The following is an 18,150-nucleotide window of genomic DNA, read 5'->3' as shown; positions in this document are numbered from 1 at the left end:
TCTACTTGAACAAATAATGTGGTGAATTATATTTTACAGGTCTGCTATCTTAGTAGCTGAAACAAGATAACCTTACTTAAAAATACTGCATTTGAATAATTCAAATACAGCACCAGGAAAGGTTACATTGTCTATTTTCTTACTCTTAAGTCATAAATCTAGATAAAATATTTTTGAAAGCTAAGATTATATCAATTTATAATCCAAATAAAAATAGCATTTTTTCTGATTAAAAAATGTATACCTTCTCATTGGAAAAATACATTTCAAATGATGGGGGAAAACATACAAATGACTAATAACCTCATTTCCCAGAGATCGCACTTAAAACTTTTGTGGATATTCATCTAGTCTAATTCTCACATGCATCTTTTTCAGAACTCTCCCTCCTATGTAGATTATTTAGTACCTCTGCATCTTATTTCCTTTTATTCCCTTCTCGTACGAAGAAGATGTTTTGTTTGTTTGCTATGTAAAAAACAAAGTGGTTTTTGCATCAAAACAAGGTCTCTGTTCATCATTAGCCAGAGGCCGTCTAACTTGTTCAGGTGGTAGGAAATTTGACATTGTACTGTTCCCTGTAGAATACAATGAAATCCTTGCATAGTTACTTTATTTTAGGAACTGGGAACAGTTTTATTAACTGAAAAATTTTAAGTTGCATAGAGTTGCAAAAGAGATTAACCCACCAAGCCAGGCCCATGTGTCCACCCTAAGAACAAGCTATGGTACAAACACAAATTAGCTGACTCAGTTGTCTTTGTTAACAGGTATTCTTTTGCTCCTCCTCCAGAAATGCTCTTTAGCAGGAAGAGACGGAAACCAGTACAGTGACTTCTTCCCACTTTTGAAAATTGGGATGACATTTGCCCATCTCCAGTGTTAACAAGTCCCTCAAAGACCACTGACAGCAGGGTAGGACCATATTGTGCAGGTTCTCTCATTTCCCTGGGATATAATTGGTCTGGGGCCAGAGATTTTCTCTCATTTGGAGCAGCAAGGTGCTTTTTAAAAATTCCCTCACCTATTTTGGGCTTCATTTCCCTCATACAGTTATGCCTTTTCCAGTCTGATGAACATTCTCCTTGACAGAGCAGACAAGCAGAGGAGCAGAGCAGTTTTGCTCTCTATGTCATCTCTATCCATAATCTTCCCCCTTCTACCCCAATCACTGAACCTGTGTCTCTTGGGTTCTTCTTTCTCCAAGTAGAGGTGAAAAGGCCCTAGATGTGTCTTTTTTTTTTTTTACATCATCCCAAGTCTCAGTTGTAGGATTGGCTTTTCCTCACTATTTACGCAGTTCTGTATTGTTTTAAAGATTTGCCCTCGGTTTTAGGTCCCTTATTTTATCCCATGTTTATACATTTGTAGACTCTTAGCTCCTTTGAGGATCCACTGTGTTGTGGCATGCATCTTGTTAAAAAACCCCACTTTAAAAAAAAATAGTCATTGGGATCATTTGCTATTAAGTTTTCAAAAATTTATTCTTGAAAGCCCCAAAAGTCTCTTGAGTTATTTTATCTTTCAAAAATTAAGACCATGGGATCACTATGTTATTTTCCCCTTCTCACTTTAATAAACATAACACAGCACACATACACAAACTTTGGTAAAATACAGATGCCACTCTATTTATCTTCTAGATTGTCCAAGTTGAACCTATATAACCTGGTTAATCTTCTGAACCTTTTTAAATTCTGTCTTCAAATGACTGAGTTTTGCCAATGAGATGGCCTTAGTTCTTCTCTTGCATAAGAAATATCTAGAGGTACTGTGTGAAATGAGAGCAAAAGAATTTAAACTTGTACATTTTCATTGTTAACATGGCTAAAATGGTGTTTGAGCAGAGGAAAGTACTTGAAAGTGGCATGTGCTTATTTCTTAATAGAAATAAAATTTATATAAGATGAAACACATTTATTTGGGAGGGGCGGAAGAGTTGATTCCTACAAAAAATCTGAACCTGTTAAATTTAGTTCATTTCAATCTGTCAGGATATTTTGAGTAGTAGTCAGATTTTGCTCTGTAATTTATTTTCCATGCTCTCTTGCTCTGTGTGACTGTAGCAAGTATGTAAGGAAATATAGAAGGATGCCCCTAGAACTGAGAAACAAATAGATAATGTGTTTAATTTAACTTCAGTCTCTTCTACTTATAAACCCAGTACTTCAATAAAAACATTCCCATCACTTCATGCCATCTTGTAGTCAATGCCTACCCTCATAGGCACCTATTATTTTTATTTCTATCACCATGCTTTACTTTTGTCTATTATTGATTTCATATAAATGGAATCATGCAATATGTAGTGTTTTAATCAACAAAATATTTTTGAGGTTCAGCCATGTAGTGAACTTATCAGTAGTTCATTCCTTCTTATTGCTGGTTAATATTTCATTGTAAAAATATACCATGATTCGGGCACCTGGGTGGCTCACTTGGTTAAGCATCTGATTCTTGATTTCAACTCAGATCATGATCTCAGGGTTGTGAGATCTAGCATATGGCTCTGTGCTGGGCATGGAGCCTGCTTAAGAAGCTTTCTCTCCTTCTCCATCTGTTCCTCCCTCCTTCTCTTCCCTCCTAAAACACACACATACACACCATGATTTGTCTGTCTCTTCCGTTGGTGGACAATTGAGCCACTTTCAGTTTGGAGATAGTAGGAATAAAGAAGCTATGATTGTTTGGGGGAGAAGTCTTTTTGTGAGTGTTTTCATTTCTTTTAGGAGTGGAATACTTCTAGGTTAAGTGTTTAACTTTGTAAGATATTGCAAAAGCAGTTTTCTAAAGTGGTTGTGTCATTATGTACCCTAACCAGTCATGATGGAGAGCTCCATTTGCTCTCTGTTCTCAACAACATTTGATCTTAATGGTTCTTTTCAACTGTGCCATTTTATGGGATACAAAGTGGTATTTTGTCATGGTCTTCATTTGTGTCATTCTGATGACTAACAGAAGTGAACTTCTTTTCATGTATTCATCATTCATGAACAGAGATCATATCTGTTGAAGACAGTGCCCTTCTTATTGGTTGAAAGTAATATAATTTTGAGGTTACTGGTATAACTTGGAAACTGGGAAGGGTAGAGACATTGTCCTACTTGGTTTCTTTTCATTTTCTCTGAAGACTCTAGTACAAAGCATCATTGTGGCTTGGGCAGCAGTGCCTTGGTTTTGTAAGAACACTGTTCCATGGCCACAAATACGGAGTGTTGAATATTTTAATGTTCTTTGAGCAGCTGCTTTATAGAGACCCTTCAGAGTCATCAGCACTAATTTGTTGGTTAAAGCCTACTGGGTATTTAAAAATACAGAGATATGACTTAATCATTCTTTTTACCATACATATGCTCACTGATTTGGTCACTAGACTTTTACTGCCTAACCTGGTGGAAGCTCAAAAGATGAAGATAGTGTCCTTGCCCTGAAGAAATTCAAAATCTTTTAATCAAAATAAAGACCTTTAATTTTATAGATACTGTGAAAATATTCTAAAGTAAACATAATGGATATGCAGTAGGGTTTGACAGGACATTTTCTGGTTGAAAATTTATTTGTAAGAGACATGGAGTGTTTGGAGTGTCTTCATTTACCCATTTAACAGCCATGTTATATTTTGTAAAGAAGTGAAAATGACTAGAGTTGGTTTTCACTTCTTTTTACAACTATCCCTGATGTTTTAGGGAATCACATGGATAATTCTGGAATTTTTAACAGGAGACATCCTTAAGTCCTCTGGCTCTTTTATTATTAGGTTGCTCTGGTTTGTGTATAGTGCAATAAGGTACAGATTTTTGACATTGTACAAATACGTTAATAATAGAACCCATTCCTTTGCCTGATTTGCCTGGTTTCCAGAGGATATTCTCAGTCAGTAAGATACACAGATGTGTTTTGTTACCTCACCTTCTAGTCAAATTCCATGAAGATGAAGAGCACTACCCTATAACAGATAATGAGTTGGAAAATAAGAAAACCAACCTCAGAAAGTGAGGCTAAAAAAACCCTGTAGTTTGTTTTTAATGCCTGTATAACTTGATGAGAGGGACATAGAAAGCTTAGTGATACCCAACATGTGCTTAGAGGTGGATTGTTAGTTGATGTCTTGGGGGTCTGTAATCTGAGCTAAATACTTAAAATCAATTAATTGATGTTAGACACAGAGATCTGTTTTTATCCCTCTTTATTTTATTTCTGGCCTTTCCATTCCCAAGAGCATGAAGAACAAAACCTTACCTTGATAACTTGTTATTTGTGTTAAGAGACAAGACTTTGGTAAAACACAATTATATTTTAATGTCTCTTTTCCATACCAAGGCGCTATATATATTTCAGAATTTTACTTCTGAACCATTCAAGAGTACTATAATATCTTACCTAGTCTAGCACTCAAGTTATTAACAAATATTTCTTGAGCAATTGTTAAGGTAAGCAATGCCCAACACTGTGCCTGGCAATATAAAGAATGAAGAAGACTGTCTTCAGTCAGTATAGTCTTAATTACCATGAGGTTTATATTTCTTTTCCCATCTTCCAAACACAGGTAGATGTACACATCCTATTTACCTCCCAAATATCAACTGTCTGCAGCCACTTCTCTATATCTCTACCAATACTTCCCCGTCCACATTACCTTTTCCACTCCCTTAACTACAGTAACATCTCCTACTTGGTCTTCCTGTTTTTACTACAGAGCTTCTCCAACCCATTCCTTCTACTGCAGGCAGTAATAACCAGCACATGGCAGAGTGCCTGGCCCATAGGAGGCATTCAGTAAATAGTTGTTTAGTCAATGAATGTCTCGCTTAGTGAAAATACTTTGTAAGCATGGCAAGTACCAATAGGAAACTCCAACTTTTCAAAGCCAATGAGATTTGACTTTTAATCAAATATTTCCAGTCTTAATTTCATTTACAGATCATCTTGCTTTTAAAAAGCAGTTGTTATGTTGCTTTTTTTCATACACTCATTATGCTTTTTATATCCACCAAATGGATTTTGAATAAATATTTGTGTGGCTCCAAATTGGTAAAACCTCTAGAAAGAAGAAGAAATTTTGAAATGATCTGTGTCTCCTTTCAAGTGGTCTGTCTTAGAGTGAGCATTTTCTGGTTGCATGCAACATGTTCCATGACGATATATCTTACATGCTTTTACAACCATCCTAATAATTTGTAATAGAAATTTATTGCTGAAGTTATATGTTCTATTACCAGAATCTCTTATTAAGAGAGCAAGCATGTTCTCTGTATTTAAGAGTCTGGTGGGGGGGGGGGTTGTCTTCTTTCTTTCTTTGTTATTTCCTTAAACCCCACCTATGAGTGAAGTCATATAGCATTTGTCTTTCTCTGTATGACTTATTTAAATTAGCATAGTACCCAATAGATCTACCCATGTTGTTGTAAATGGCAATAGATCATTCCTTTTTTGGGGCTGATTAATATTCCATTGTATGTATGTACTACATCTATATCCCTTTATCTGTGGATGGATACTTGGAAGGGAGGTGAGTGGGGGGGAATGGGTACAATAGATAGTGGGGATTAATAGTACACTTAATCAAAATGAATGTTGAGTAATGTATACGATTGCTGAATTGTTGTATTATACACCTGAACCTAATATATAGCACTGTATGTTAATTTCATTTCAGTTAAACAAAAAACAAACAAACAAAAGCATGGTCATAGAAAAGAACCTCCTTTTGATCAGAGAAAAGTCCATTTGTTTTCATAACAAACCTATAAATAGAGTGGAAAAACAACTCTTAAATGTTCCCAGTTAGTTCTCCTGAAGTTCTAAAGAATGATTTAGAACTAAGAAAAATTGAATGAATCTGGGAACCTAGAGAGGCCTATCATTGGTTTTTAACTCACTAAAACCTATTAACTTTACAGAGTTGTGTACTTTATAACAACAGGGTTTTTTTTGGTATTTTTGTTTGTTTGTTTGTTTGTTGTTGTTTTTTAAACAAGGACCACTAATTCAGATTCCTTCAGAGAGTAGAATTTATGCCTGGCCCACCCAAACTTACTAAAGTTCTAATGCCAAGTCATGTCTGAGGACAGATTGAACTTGTACTCTTCAGTATCAGAGCCCCAAAGGCAGAGATTTAACATATATACTTTTTTCTTCTTTTGGAATTTCTTCTTGAAATTAAGGAATGTATATTTTGGGGATTTTCTGCCCAGGGCATTGTTTCATGGAAAAGGAAAAAAAAGCCTGAGATAACCTTTCCAAGCATGTAGTACTTAAAGCACTTTGATGAATCCATTTGGTATACGCATTAACAGCAGTGATAATAATGACTGCATTTATCACTGATGTGGCTGAGATAAACACATCCAAAGGAAATTTCATTGTAATTTGATATTAGGTAAATGTCCCATTAAAATAAATCGCTACTGTACATAATTTTCCTTTAGTTCATTGGCAGGATGTTTGCTTGGGAAAGGAACAGTCTAATTCTAGTTCTAAAAGGAATTCTCATTATTCTTTTATAGCAACCATTATGAGGAGCAGTTAAGAAAGTGTACGTGTACCAACAAGCATATCTGCTGCCATACCACCCAGGAAAAAAGGGTATTAGATAAAATCTAACAAGATTCCCACCCCCTTTCCTGCCTCCAAGTCCTGCAGCAAACTAACAACACACATATGGTTTGGGCATTATTATTCGTGAAGCACAGTAAATGTTTACTGAGATGAAAATAAAATTAGACCAGGAGAAAGAATAGGGGGAAAAAAGGTGCATTTTATTTCAGGTTGATCCTTTGTAAAGACTGTTCTGCTTTGATTTGATTTATTTTGCAAATTACTGGTAAAAGACCCCTTGGTCCTCAGATGAAAGTTGAACCTGGGAAACAGTTCAAATTTGGATTCATATTTTATGGTCAAAAGAAGAAAAAATTATTTTAGTATTACTTAATCCTCAGCTGTAAAGTCTAATATAGACATGAATGCTACCAATGAATGATACTAAATGGAAATATCTACACAATGGAGAGACACTTAGCTCTCCCTGGGCTCTTAAAGGTCCAGTAAAAGAGGGAATATTTAATCTGAGCGTGGCAGGCGAGTTATGACTTCGACCTGAAAAACTTAGCAGGACCATCAAGTAAGTAGAAGGACATTTAGTTTTACAGGGAGTTGGAGCTAAGGTTGAAGGTGGGGAGCAGCAGGCAAGCAGGCTGCAAATGCAGAGGGGAGAAGAGGCTGCAGAGGCCCTTTAGGCCTACGTTGGTAGGCTAGTGTTTGGAACTTACCTTGTGGTTAATAGGTAGCTATCATTCTCCATATCCTCATTCTGGATGCTCGAACTTGGACTTGCTTCTTGCCTCCTACCACTTTCATTCTTTACTCAAAATTTTTCATTTCTCTAGGCCATGTTTCCTTTATTTCCCCTCCTTTTTTTTTCACCTTTTTCTTTTTAGATTTTATTTATTTATTTGGGAAAGAGAGCATGAACTAGGGCAAGGGGCAGAAGGAGAAGCAGGTTCCCTGCTAAGCAGGGAGCCTGATAGAGGGCTCAATCCCAGAACCCCAGGATCATGATTTGAGCCAAAGGCAGACACTTAACCCACTGAGCCACCCAGATGCCCCTCAGTCCTTTTTTAGATCCACCATTTTTCTACTCTTGCCTTTCTCTCCCTCTTTTAAATCCTGCATTTCCCAAATTTCAGCCATCTTTCAGTGCTTGTCACTGTCATCATAAGATCCTATCCACAGGTCACCATGTCTTCCACCAGGATGGAGTCAGCCAGTCAATGAATGGGCTAGGTTGAAAGTGTCTTGTCACTGAGCCTGTTGTATGCTTGTCTATTTTGTCCATTTACATTGCTTCCTTATACATATTCATCATATGATAAAATATGACTACTTTTTGAGGCATATCGAAAACTCTAAAGACAGTGTAACTGCTGAGAACCAACATGAGAAATAGGCTCATTTAATTTATCTTTGAGAAAAAAACCAGAAACTATTTTTGAGACTCTTGCTTGAATTCTAGCCACTAAGAGAAAACAGTGGGAATGATCGTAAGCAGGACAGAAAGAGTAGAGCAGTAAAACATAACACATCATATTTTTATAATATCACAGTAGAGGTTTCTCCAGCAGTTTCACCAGTGTCCATAATGTTCATATGTTTACATATTTTCACGTGACCAATGAGTGAATGGAGTCCGTGATTAATCTGTCTCCAAGGAAATCTTTAACAAAATTACAATTAAATCACAGGATTGTATTCTTGATGGAAGTATATCTACTTGTTCAAAGAACGTTTTTTTTTTTTCCTATTAAGTTTTCCTCAGTCTTGATTTTGTCTCCCAATCTCCGTCTTCCTTTTCTGCCTAGTTTGTGGTATTTAGCCAATTCTTTAACTCCTACTTAGATTACCCAATTTGTCATTGTACAATTTCACATAACTGCTTCTTAGCTTATTCTTTTTCTTTATTGGTCACATTTTATGTTCCATTTATTCTGCTTTGCTTTCATACAGTTTTGAAAAGTATAGCAAATACGCTTTTATAAAATGTATGTAATGTTTTTGTATAGAACAAACTGGCTGCTTTTGCCTCATAGTCTCTCCTCTGAGAAATGTAGCAGTTCCTTGCTTGCCAATAATTTCTCTTACTTTCCCCTCAATTTGACCAGACTTGAGGGACTTAAATGTATGTGTCATTTTCCATAATTTAGGAACATTTCTCAATTTAAAAAGCATACAAAAAGTTGAGATAATGCAGTAACTATAAAACATATCTCTCCTGCTCACTTGCCCCTTCCAGAGTCTCTTGCCTACTTTTTCTTTAATAGTGAATCTATTTTATATTCCTTTGTCCCCTTACCTCCAGAGATTCTGATGCAGTCAGCAACGGTGAAATTCTGGGCTTTTAGATTTTGAAAAAGCTCCCTAGGGAAGTCTGATATGGAATCCTTATTAAGAATGATGCTTCATATCAGAATCAAAACACAATAAGCTTTCTAACTGTGATGAATAATCCAATAGATTTAATTATGATTCTCTTTCTGTCAAAAACTAAAACTAGATGTTAATTGCCAGAGAAATAGATTAAGGATGCCTATGACAACAGAACATTAGTATGATATCAAAGCTTGAAAATTTCACTGGTAGTGAATAACTTAGTGCTTAAAATATTTAGAAGCTATGGAATTAAAATTAATTTGTTTTTCCCTGAGTGAATAAAGTTGATTGAGGTTTTACATTTAATTTGTTACATCAAATTTTATCTTCTTCAGGCTCAGAGGCTAACATAAAACACCACTACAAATTTTTTACTTCCTGTTTTTATCCATTATTTCACTGTCTTATGCTTTATTACTGAAAGCTCTCCTCGAATAGATCATACACTGTAAATACCTCTCCTGATTACACAATCTTCTCACACAAAAGCAATAGACTATTTAATGAGCTCTTCTTTCACAAAATTAAAAAACCTGAAGGCCCTGGTTTGGGACTCTATATAAATGAGATGTAGATCTAACAATTTTAAATTATTGCTTTATTCTTAGCTGTTCAATTCTGTCTTTTACCTGGGAAGTAGAAATAATAAAACCCTTGTTGATTCTACAATTGGGTTGTAAAAGTTACTATAGCCATCAGCCATGAAGTAAAAGGGCCAAGATCAGAAATACAAAGTAAAGGAGCAGATATAAAAATTCTGAAGCAGCTTTAGTTGATAGCATTATAAAACACCAACAAGAATTCTTTGATTACTTAACAAAGATTCTGTCATCTGACTGCTCAGTGTGGCAACATTCCTAGACCAATAGTATCCGTGTCCCCATGAAGCTTGTTAGAAGTAGAGGAATTTGGACCCTCCGTAGAACCACTGAACCAGAATCAGCAATCTGGCAAGTTCTCTAGGAGATTCTTGTGCACTTTAGATTTTTTTTCTTTTTATGTTTCCTTTTTTTTAAAATTTTTTATTTATTTTCAGCATAACAGTATTCATTGTTTTTGCACCATACCCAGTGCTCCATGCAATCCATGCCCTCTCTAATACCTGCCACCTGGTTCCCCCAAACTCCCACCCCCCACCACTTAAAACCCCTCAGATTGTTTTTCAGAGTCCATAGTCTCTCATGGTTCACCTCCCCTTCCAATTTGAGATGTGGAGCACCTGGGTGGCTCAGTTGTTAAGCATCTGCCTTTGGCTCAGGTCATGATCATAGGGTACTGAGATTGAGCCTCATATCATGCTTCTTACTCAGCAGGAAGCTAAGTGTAATAATAAAATATTACTAATAAGTGTGGATATTGGACACCACTGAAGGACAAATTGGAGGCTTAAGCTTTCCCTTTCACTTTCCTTAATCTTTTCAGCAAGGATTTTCCCATTCCAGTAGTCATGCATAATTGCATGATCCTGCTAGTTTGCAAACCCTGTAGATTCTCCCCTAACAGTGTATTGGGTTTATTTTTTCCTTTCTAGGTGCATTATCAAAAGTCTAGTCTTACTCCAATACCAGTCTCCTGGAATCCTGTTCTAGTGTTTTCCCTGTGTCTCTGTCTTAACATTAGCCTGAACTCTGCCTCAGGATTATCCTAGCTCTGGTAGTCCTATATTTACAACAAAAGTTACTTTCTTTTGCAACCCAGAGTATTGCAAGCTCTGTAATGAAAAGACAAGTCCTCTCTGATGAGGCCCAAGATCCACCCAGGGCTACCCCTCTCCCTGCACTCCTCCTCCCACAGTGACATGGAGCCCAAATACATACTCTTCATCACATCATGGAAATGGCACACCTTAGGCCTTGCCTTCTGCCATTCGCTTGCCACCCCCTCAACCTTCCACATTTCTCAGGTGTACCCATTCTTCATATTTCACATCCCCCCAGAGGCATCTCCTCTTCATCCTTCCACTGAAATCATCCCTCTTTCTGGCGCATCATTGATCTTGCTTTCTCTCTTATATGGAGTACAACAAATTATCCTTCACAGCTGTGTCACACTTCTTCAGCTTGATTATATACTGCCTGAAACCTGGAAAATGGAACTTATTTCTTTGAATCTCTAAGAGGCCCAATGAGAAGTATTAATACTAATGATACTATGACAATGAGGAAATTGAATGTCTCCCTTCCTCCCCCACTTCCTTTAGTTAGACATGCGTGTCTTCCCTCAATAGATAGTTCCTGAAACCTCCCATGAGCCAGATACTGGACTAAGCGTTAAGGCCACAATCATGAATGGGACACAATCTCTGACCTCAGTGAACATACAGTATGATAGGAATATAGACACGTTTGATATGAATGAATGTTCCATTAGTACAGAGTGTCACACACCACCCTGGTGTGAATGGATGATAAAGAGTGAGATTCAAGTAATGGTGCAAAATCAACTAGTTGTGAGGAAATATCACATGTTTACTAGAAAATATCTCATGTACATGTAAGAGAGTATGGTGAGGAAGGCTTATGACCAGTTCAATAATGCATAGTTTTATGTTCATTTGAGGCCCTCTGTCCCTGGAATAATGGCCTTGTTACCATTTTTGCTGATTGACTGAGTCTTATAACTGCTAGTTATACTACCAGAAATTCTAGTATTCAAAGTAATGTTACACAAAAGTAGTAAAAAAAATTTTCTTTATGTGGAATAAGAGTCTTAGAGAGATTTGACCCAGTGTCAGAAGGCATACATCCTTTCATTTATTTGGCAAGTATGGACTGGCATTTACTGTGTGTATGGTATTGGCTCAAAAGACCGGGAAATATAAGAATATTTGATCATGAGAATCACATCTATCAGGAGAGCGTTCTTTGTAGTGACTTTATCCTATCAGTACATAGGGATTTGGGAGTCCTTTTGATTTAAACATGGTAGGGATCTCAAGTTCTCAGATTATTTCATTTTCTAAACTCCAGATTAAGTACTGGATTATTTTAATTGCCTCAAACACTCTGGATGATCTTTAAAAAAAAAAAAAAAGTAGAATGCCATTTTTATGTAATGGTAAAAAAGCATTTTTCTTTTTATTTATATTTGGTTGTAATAATCTCTTTTTTAGTAACACTCATTTTCTGATATTCTTAAAATTTCATTCAGGATAGAAAGTGGAAGATATTTAATCTTGACACTATCAATGACTAATAAAAATGTTCTGGTGGCTATAGATTATTTTTAAATTTATCACTGTACCTCAGGGATTTTTTGATAGGCTGCGCCTGAAAGCAATTAATTGTTTTATGTTGTTTTATAATGCAAAATACCTTGATGGAAACAGAATTTGAAATAAATTTCCTTCTAATACAGCAATGAATTTTTGTCTAAATATCTCGAGTTTTTTTTTTGTTTTGTTTTAATACTGTGACTAACCTATGTTTGTTCTTTTTCACCTCTCCTATCAACACTCATTAAGAAATCCAAATACTTTTTTCATGTTGAAATTTTACAACACTTCATAGACTATTAAACATGGAACATCCTTGTGGGGACAAGAAATCGAATTTGCTCTTGAAAAGGTTTCCAACTAATTGATTTGTAGGACATTATAACATCGTCTAGCTGACAAGCTTTACAAATAGAAAGACCAGAGCTGAACTGAGAGGGTGCTTTTTCACTGACACATAAAAGGTGTCTTTCTGTCTTGTAGCCTTTGGATATAGGCATGTCAGTTTCATAGAGAAACTTTCACAAGGTGCTTTTTTTATTTCTTTCTCTCCTGGTAGAACCACATGTGGTAGCACATTGTTAAATCTTTTCTCAAATAAAAGGACATAGGGCTTCATTTTTGTTGTGCCTTTTTGGTATCTTACAGGAACTCCAGGATGGCATCGGACAGCGGCAAACTGTTGTCAGGGTATTGAATGCGACTGGGGAAGAAATAATTCAACAGTCCTCAAAACCAGATGCCAGCATTCTACAGGAAAAACTAGGAAGCCTGAATCTGCGGTGGCAGGAGGTCTGCAAACAGCTGGCAGAAAGAAAAAAGAGGTAGGTAAGACAGATAAAAATAGGAATCCTAAAATTTTAGTGAAGTTATTTTAGCTGTCCTCTCAAAAAGACTCTGAAAGATTGGAACCAGGGTGAAAGGCACTAGGGGGAAGGAACCCTCAACTGTTAATCAGTAGCAATAATGAATTTGTTTTGTTTCCTGTGTACTAAAATATATAGCTGCTGCTAGTGAAATAGACAACACTTTGCTCTTTTAAACTTTCAAGTTTTAAATACCAAGCGATTGTTCAAACAGGAATATCTTTGATATATTTTGGTTTTAACAAACTGAGGCTCATTTATTTGAAAAAAGATGACAAAAAAGAAATTATAAGTGACTATTTTACAGGAAAGACTGCTATTCGGCTAGAATTTTCAACAGCTGTAAATGTGACATTGATGCTCAAACCAGGAGGGTCATATTCACTTTTTAGTCCTACTACATTTGTCAGTACATGCTTGAAGAGGGACGTGGGCTGTCAATTCTAAAGTGGGGGGGGATTTTAAAAGATAAAAAATAAATAAAGGGGAAAACAAAACCTCGGAAAGGTTATTGTTGAATTCAGTCATCTTTTAACTTTCCTTTGGAAGGTACTGAAAGCCCAGAATGCCAAATGTATGCTGCCACACTTGGAAGGCAAAAGATATTTTTATAAATGGGATTTTGTATTATGCTTCCAGTTGTTGATGCTAATGTTTCCTGTTCCATAAGGGAGAACTTGGCCTTTATTTACCAAATGAGACTATTGTTTTGAACAATGAAAACTCCCTTCTATTGCCAAGCTCTTGCTTCCTACCTATCATCTACATAATAGGTGGATTTTAATATTCAGAAAGCTAGGGCAACTCATTGATGAACGTCTTTGGTGAGGATGTATTAGAAAGGTTTCAGAATTAGGTCCATTGTCTTTGCCCACCTCCTCTTGGCGCCTTTGCTCCTGTTGCATTATTCAAAAAGTAGATAGAATTCATATTCCTCTACAAAAAGGATGCTTATTTGACCTATACACATACATACATATCTTGATAGAGTTTTAAAATAATAGCATCATCTAAAAACATTTTTAGTTTGAATCTTGGCTTAGAAAATAATTGTAATTTTTACAATGAAACAAGATGGGATTGGGAGGGAGACAAACCATAAGTGACTCTTAATCTCACAAAACAAATTGAGGGTTGCTGGGGGGAGGGAGGTTGGGAGAAGGGGGTGGGATTATGGACATTGGGGAGGGTATGTGCTTTGGTGAGTGCTGTGAAGTGTATACACCTGGCAATTCACAGACTTGTACCCCCTGGGGATAAAAATATATGTTTATAAAAAATATAAAATTTAAAAAAAAGAAAAGAATTGTAATTTTTATACAGATAACAGAAAATAAAGATCTAAACTTTGGGGTGAAACTGCTTCCTTGGGAAAATTACACAATTTTTCCCACATTGAAATCTCTCTATTAAATACAGAACTGTATCATTACTTAAATAACTAATATGTTTATACTATGAGCAGGTTTAAACCTGTATAATATCACTTCTGAACTAAAGTCAATACAGTCTAAAATGTTAACAAATGGACAAAGTAAGGAAAAATGCATAGGGTGCTCTAAAAATTAATAACTTGAATTCATAAAGTAGATTAAATGGGTTGGAAGATTATTTTTTTCTTTATTACATATAAAGTACTATTTCTCATTTTTAAATATCATTGTCATATAATGTTTATTTTTTTAAGATTTTTTAAAATTTATTTGACCTAAAGATACAGAAAACACAAGTAGGCAGAGTGGCAGGCAGGGGCAGAAGGAGAGGGAGAAGCAGGCTCTCTGCTGAGCAGGGAGCCTGATGAGGGACTCAGTCCCAGGACCATGGGATCGTGACCTGATCCAAAGGCAGACGCTTAACCAACTAAGCCACCCAGGCATGCTCATATAATATTTAAATACAGCACTTCAATATTTTCTCTGATAACAAGTTTTCAAAAATTCAGGTGAAAAAGTGATCTGGTACTGACTTCTAAATGAAAATCAGAACTTAGAAAGATAGAGCATTATGCCTGTTTCACCGAATAAGCTCTAAAACTTTAGATCTGTCTAAGTTTACAAGAAAGTGGTGTATGCTGACACTGTGGTGAAATATTATGCAAATTGTAGGTTAATTACAGCTAGGGATTTGGCTGTAATTGGTTAGAAATATTTCTCCCATTTAAACATTTTGACCTACATTAAATATTGCACTTTTGTGTTTTAAAAAGTCAAGATCAGCTTCCTTGAGAGGTTTTTTTTTTTTTAACTCAGCTTTTAAAGTTGTCTACTTCACGCTACATTTTAAAAATAAATGTTAGCATATTTAAATTTCCACTGAGATCAGTTTTGTGGCATACTTCCTCAGAATTTTTGTATCATTTAAGTTTTATGAAATGTAAAATAGTAATAAAATAGAAGTGCCTTTTCTACCAATACACTAATAGCTATTTCCAGGCATCCAGTAGCAAATAAAAGTAAAATATATATATACATATATATATATATATAAAGAGAGAGAGAGAAAATATATATGTGTGTGTGTATATATATATATATATATAGAGAGAGAGAGAGAGAGAGAGAGAGAATATGTTAACAATTGTGGGAGAGCTATAATCATGAAACTGTTATTAATCAATGGCATGCCTTTACTGCCACCCAAGGAGAAGTCGGCAGGAAATAGAAGTTATTTATTGCACAGGTGAAAAATAAGGTGACTATTCAAGTTGACATCAGTATTCTCAGTTTGCAATGGGCTTTAAATGCAGCTGTTGGACATATTTCATGTTTCCTAGTCCATGTACACATACAAAAGAAAGTACACAATTTAAGCAAAAAAAAAAAAATCCGCAAAACTGTTTGGAGACTTATAGCTACATAATTTTAAACCCTTCTTTTTGAAAATACAAGATATCAGAAATATGAGCAGAAAATTCCCAGAACAAATTCAAATAGCAGTGGACATCCATTAAGGTTAGTTTATGTTGGAAGTAAATGAATTGTAAAATGCATTCAATTAGGTATACAGTTGAAGGTAGAAAATTCGCTGTTGCCTCAATTATGTAACAGAGGAACTGGATAACATCTATAGGTTTAAGCATGACAACATAATGAATTTAATGGTGGCTTAACCACCAATGTGGTCTTTTTAAATGAAGAAGATGCAAATGAAAGTTTATCATAATGTGTTCATTTTAATGTGTTAATAAACAAGCACATGTATTGCTATATCACACAAAAAAAATTTTCTAGTAGTTTTATAACTGTATTTCAATACAAATGACTTTTTTGAAGTTCTCAGTACTTTATATTCTGGACTTAAAAACATGATTCCGAGGAGAGTCCCGGGCTTCACCAGTTTGCCAGAGGGCTCCATGGCATAGGGAACAAAGGATCTTAACTATTTCTAGCCAGCTGTTTATCTGCCCAGACCGCATTATCATGTACTGTGGTCTCAGTCCTTTTAATGATGCCATCGCTATCTTCATGCATTCCTTTTTTCTGAAGTATTCCAGGAGATGTACCAGTTAAGGGAATGTGGGTAGTCAGGCCTTTGAGCAATGGATAGCTTAAAGCACAAGGGAGGCCATTTTACTTAGAATAATTATCAGCTGATAAAAGATTGACTGGAAGAGGGCAGCAAGGTGATGAGAAATAGAATCCCTAAACTGAGGAATCACTGAATCATAATCCATAGCAATAAAAAATGATCTCAAGAATTTATCTCTCCTTTTCCCTAAGGCAAATATGGTATTGTCTCCACCATTGTAGAGATAAAGCAATTATTGTACTTACAGAGAGAAGAATAAGAGTTTTAATTTAAATGTCACGTGATTGAATACATTGCTTGAAATTTTTCTTTCCCCAGCACTGCAAATAAAAAATTATAAGTATACAGAAAAGTTGAAAAAAGTAGCATAAAAAATATCCATATACCTTCTTCTTCTAAATCCCTAGATTCAATAGTTAACATTTTGCCATTTTTGTTTTTTTTTTCTCCCTTTCACTACCTCCCCCATATGTTCCTTTATTTAATATAGGGAATAAAACACACACACACACACACATTTTTTTGTTGTTTTAACATATGCAAGTAAATTATAAATACCCTTATACTGCACCCCTAAATACTTCACAATGCATTTCCTTAGAATAGGATAGCTGTGCTTGTTTACCATGCTCAAGAAAATTAAACATAATACCTTATTATTTAATATCCTGCCCGTATCTAAATTGACTGAATAACTCAAGAATGCCTTTCATATCATTATTTGAGTATTTCATACCAATGTCCCTTCATGTTTTATGTAATGCATTTAGTTTTGTAGGAAAGGGGAAAACCTTTCCCCTCTACCATCTTAGCTTTAATATCTGGAGATGGCAAGTTAAATTGACAAAAGACACATTAATAGGAGAAAATGTGTACAAATTTTATTTGATGTTTATTTTTTAATGTGGCACAGGGGGCTTCAGAGGAAAGAACTGAAAATACCAAAGAAGTGCTTAAGAGCTTAAATACCATTTTAACAAAGAGCAATTAAATTGTAGGTAGGTGACAAGACAAAGGAAAGGGGTTTAGGCTTCTATGGGTGATAGATTGCAGGGTGGCAAATATATGGGGGAAACTAATGGAAGATAAGGACATTTCAGTAATAAGTAAATTCAATTCCATGCTGCTCTCTCAAGTGATAAAAAGTTGTCTGCTCTTCCTGGTCCAGAAAAGGGGTGGGGGGACACCTTCACAAGGGGAAGTGTATGCCCTGCCTTAAGGCAGAAATACACTAGGTAGAGAGCTTTTCCTGTTTCTGCTATTTCCCAGTGGACTTCCACTCAAAATAATTCTTGTGCCCAAGTGGCATATTATGATCCCCTTCAGTTATTATGTTTCTTCAGTCTTATTTATTTATTTATTTATTTATACAGATTTTATTTTCCTATTTTAGAGAAAGCTAGAGCAAGAGAATCTCAAGCAGACTCCATGCTGAGTGTGGAGCTCTACTCAAGTCTTGATCTCACGACCCTGAAATCATAACCTGAGCTGAAACTTAACCAACTGAGTCACCAAGGCACCCTTCTTCAGTCTCTTTTAGTGGGAAATAGCTCTTCCACATTATTTTATTTTATTTTTTTTACTGATACAGACATTTGGAAGAGTCTGGTGCAATAT

The 18,150-nt window shown here is 35.6% G+C and overlaps 1 protein-coding gene across 7 annotated transcripts in view; it reads left to right on the top strand.

Annotated features, from left to right (window-relative positions):
* Window positions 1–18,150, top strand: part of DMD (dystrophin) — a 2,248,143-nt gene that overhangs the window by 1,404,687 nt on the left and 825,306 nt on the right. For all 7 annotated transcript variants that reach the window (XM_059157899.1, XM_059157902.1, XM_059157904.1 and 4 more), the window contains exon 45: window positions 12,788–12,963. In XM_059157899.1, coding sequence (XP_059013882.1) covers window positions 12,788–12,963 — 176 coding nt within the window. The remainder of the gene's footprint in view (window positions 1–12,787; window positions 12,964–18,150) is intronic.

Source organism: Mustela lutreola, chromosome X (genome assembly GCF_030435805.1).
Source record: "Mustela lutreola isolate mMusLut2 chromosome X, mMusLut2.pri, whole genome shotgun sequence".
Lineage (NCBI taxonomy): Eukaryota > Metazoa > Chordata > Mammalia > Carnivora > Mustelidae > Mustela > Mustela lutreola.
Note: the sequence above shows the minus strand (reverse complement) of the source record. Positions and strands in the feature narration are given on the sequence as shown.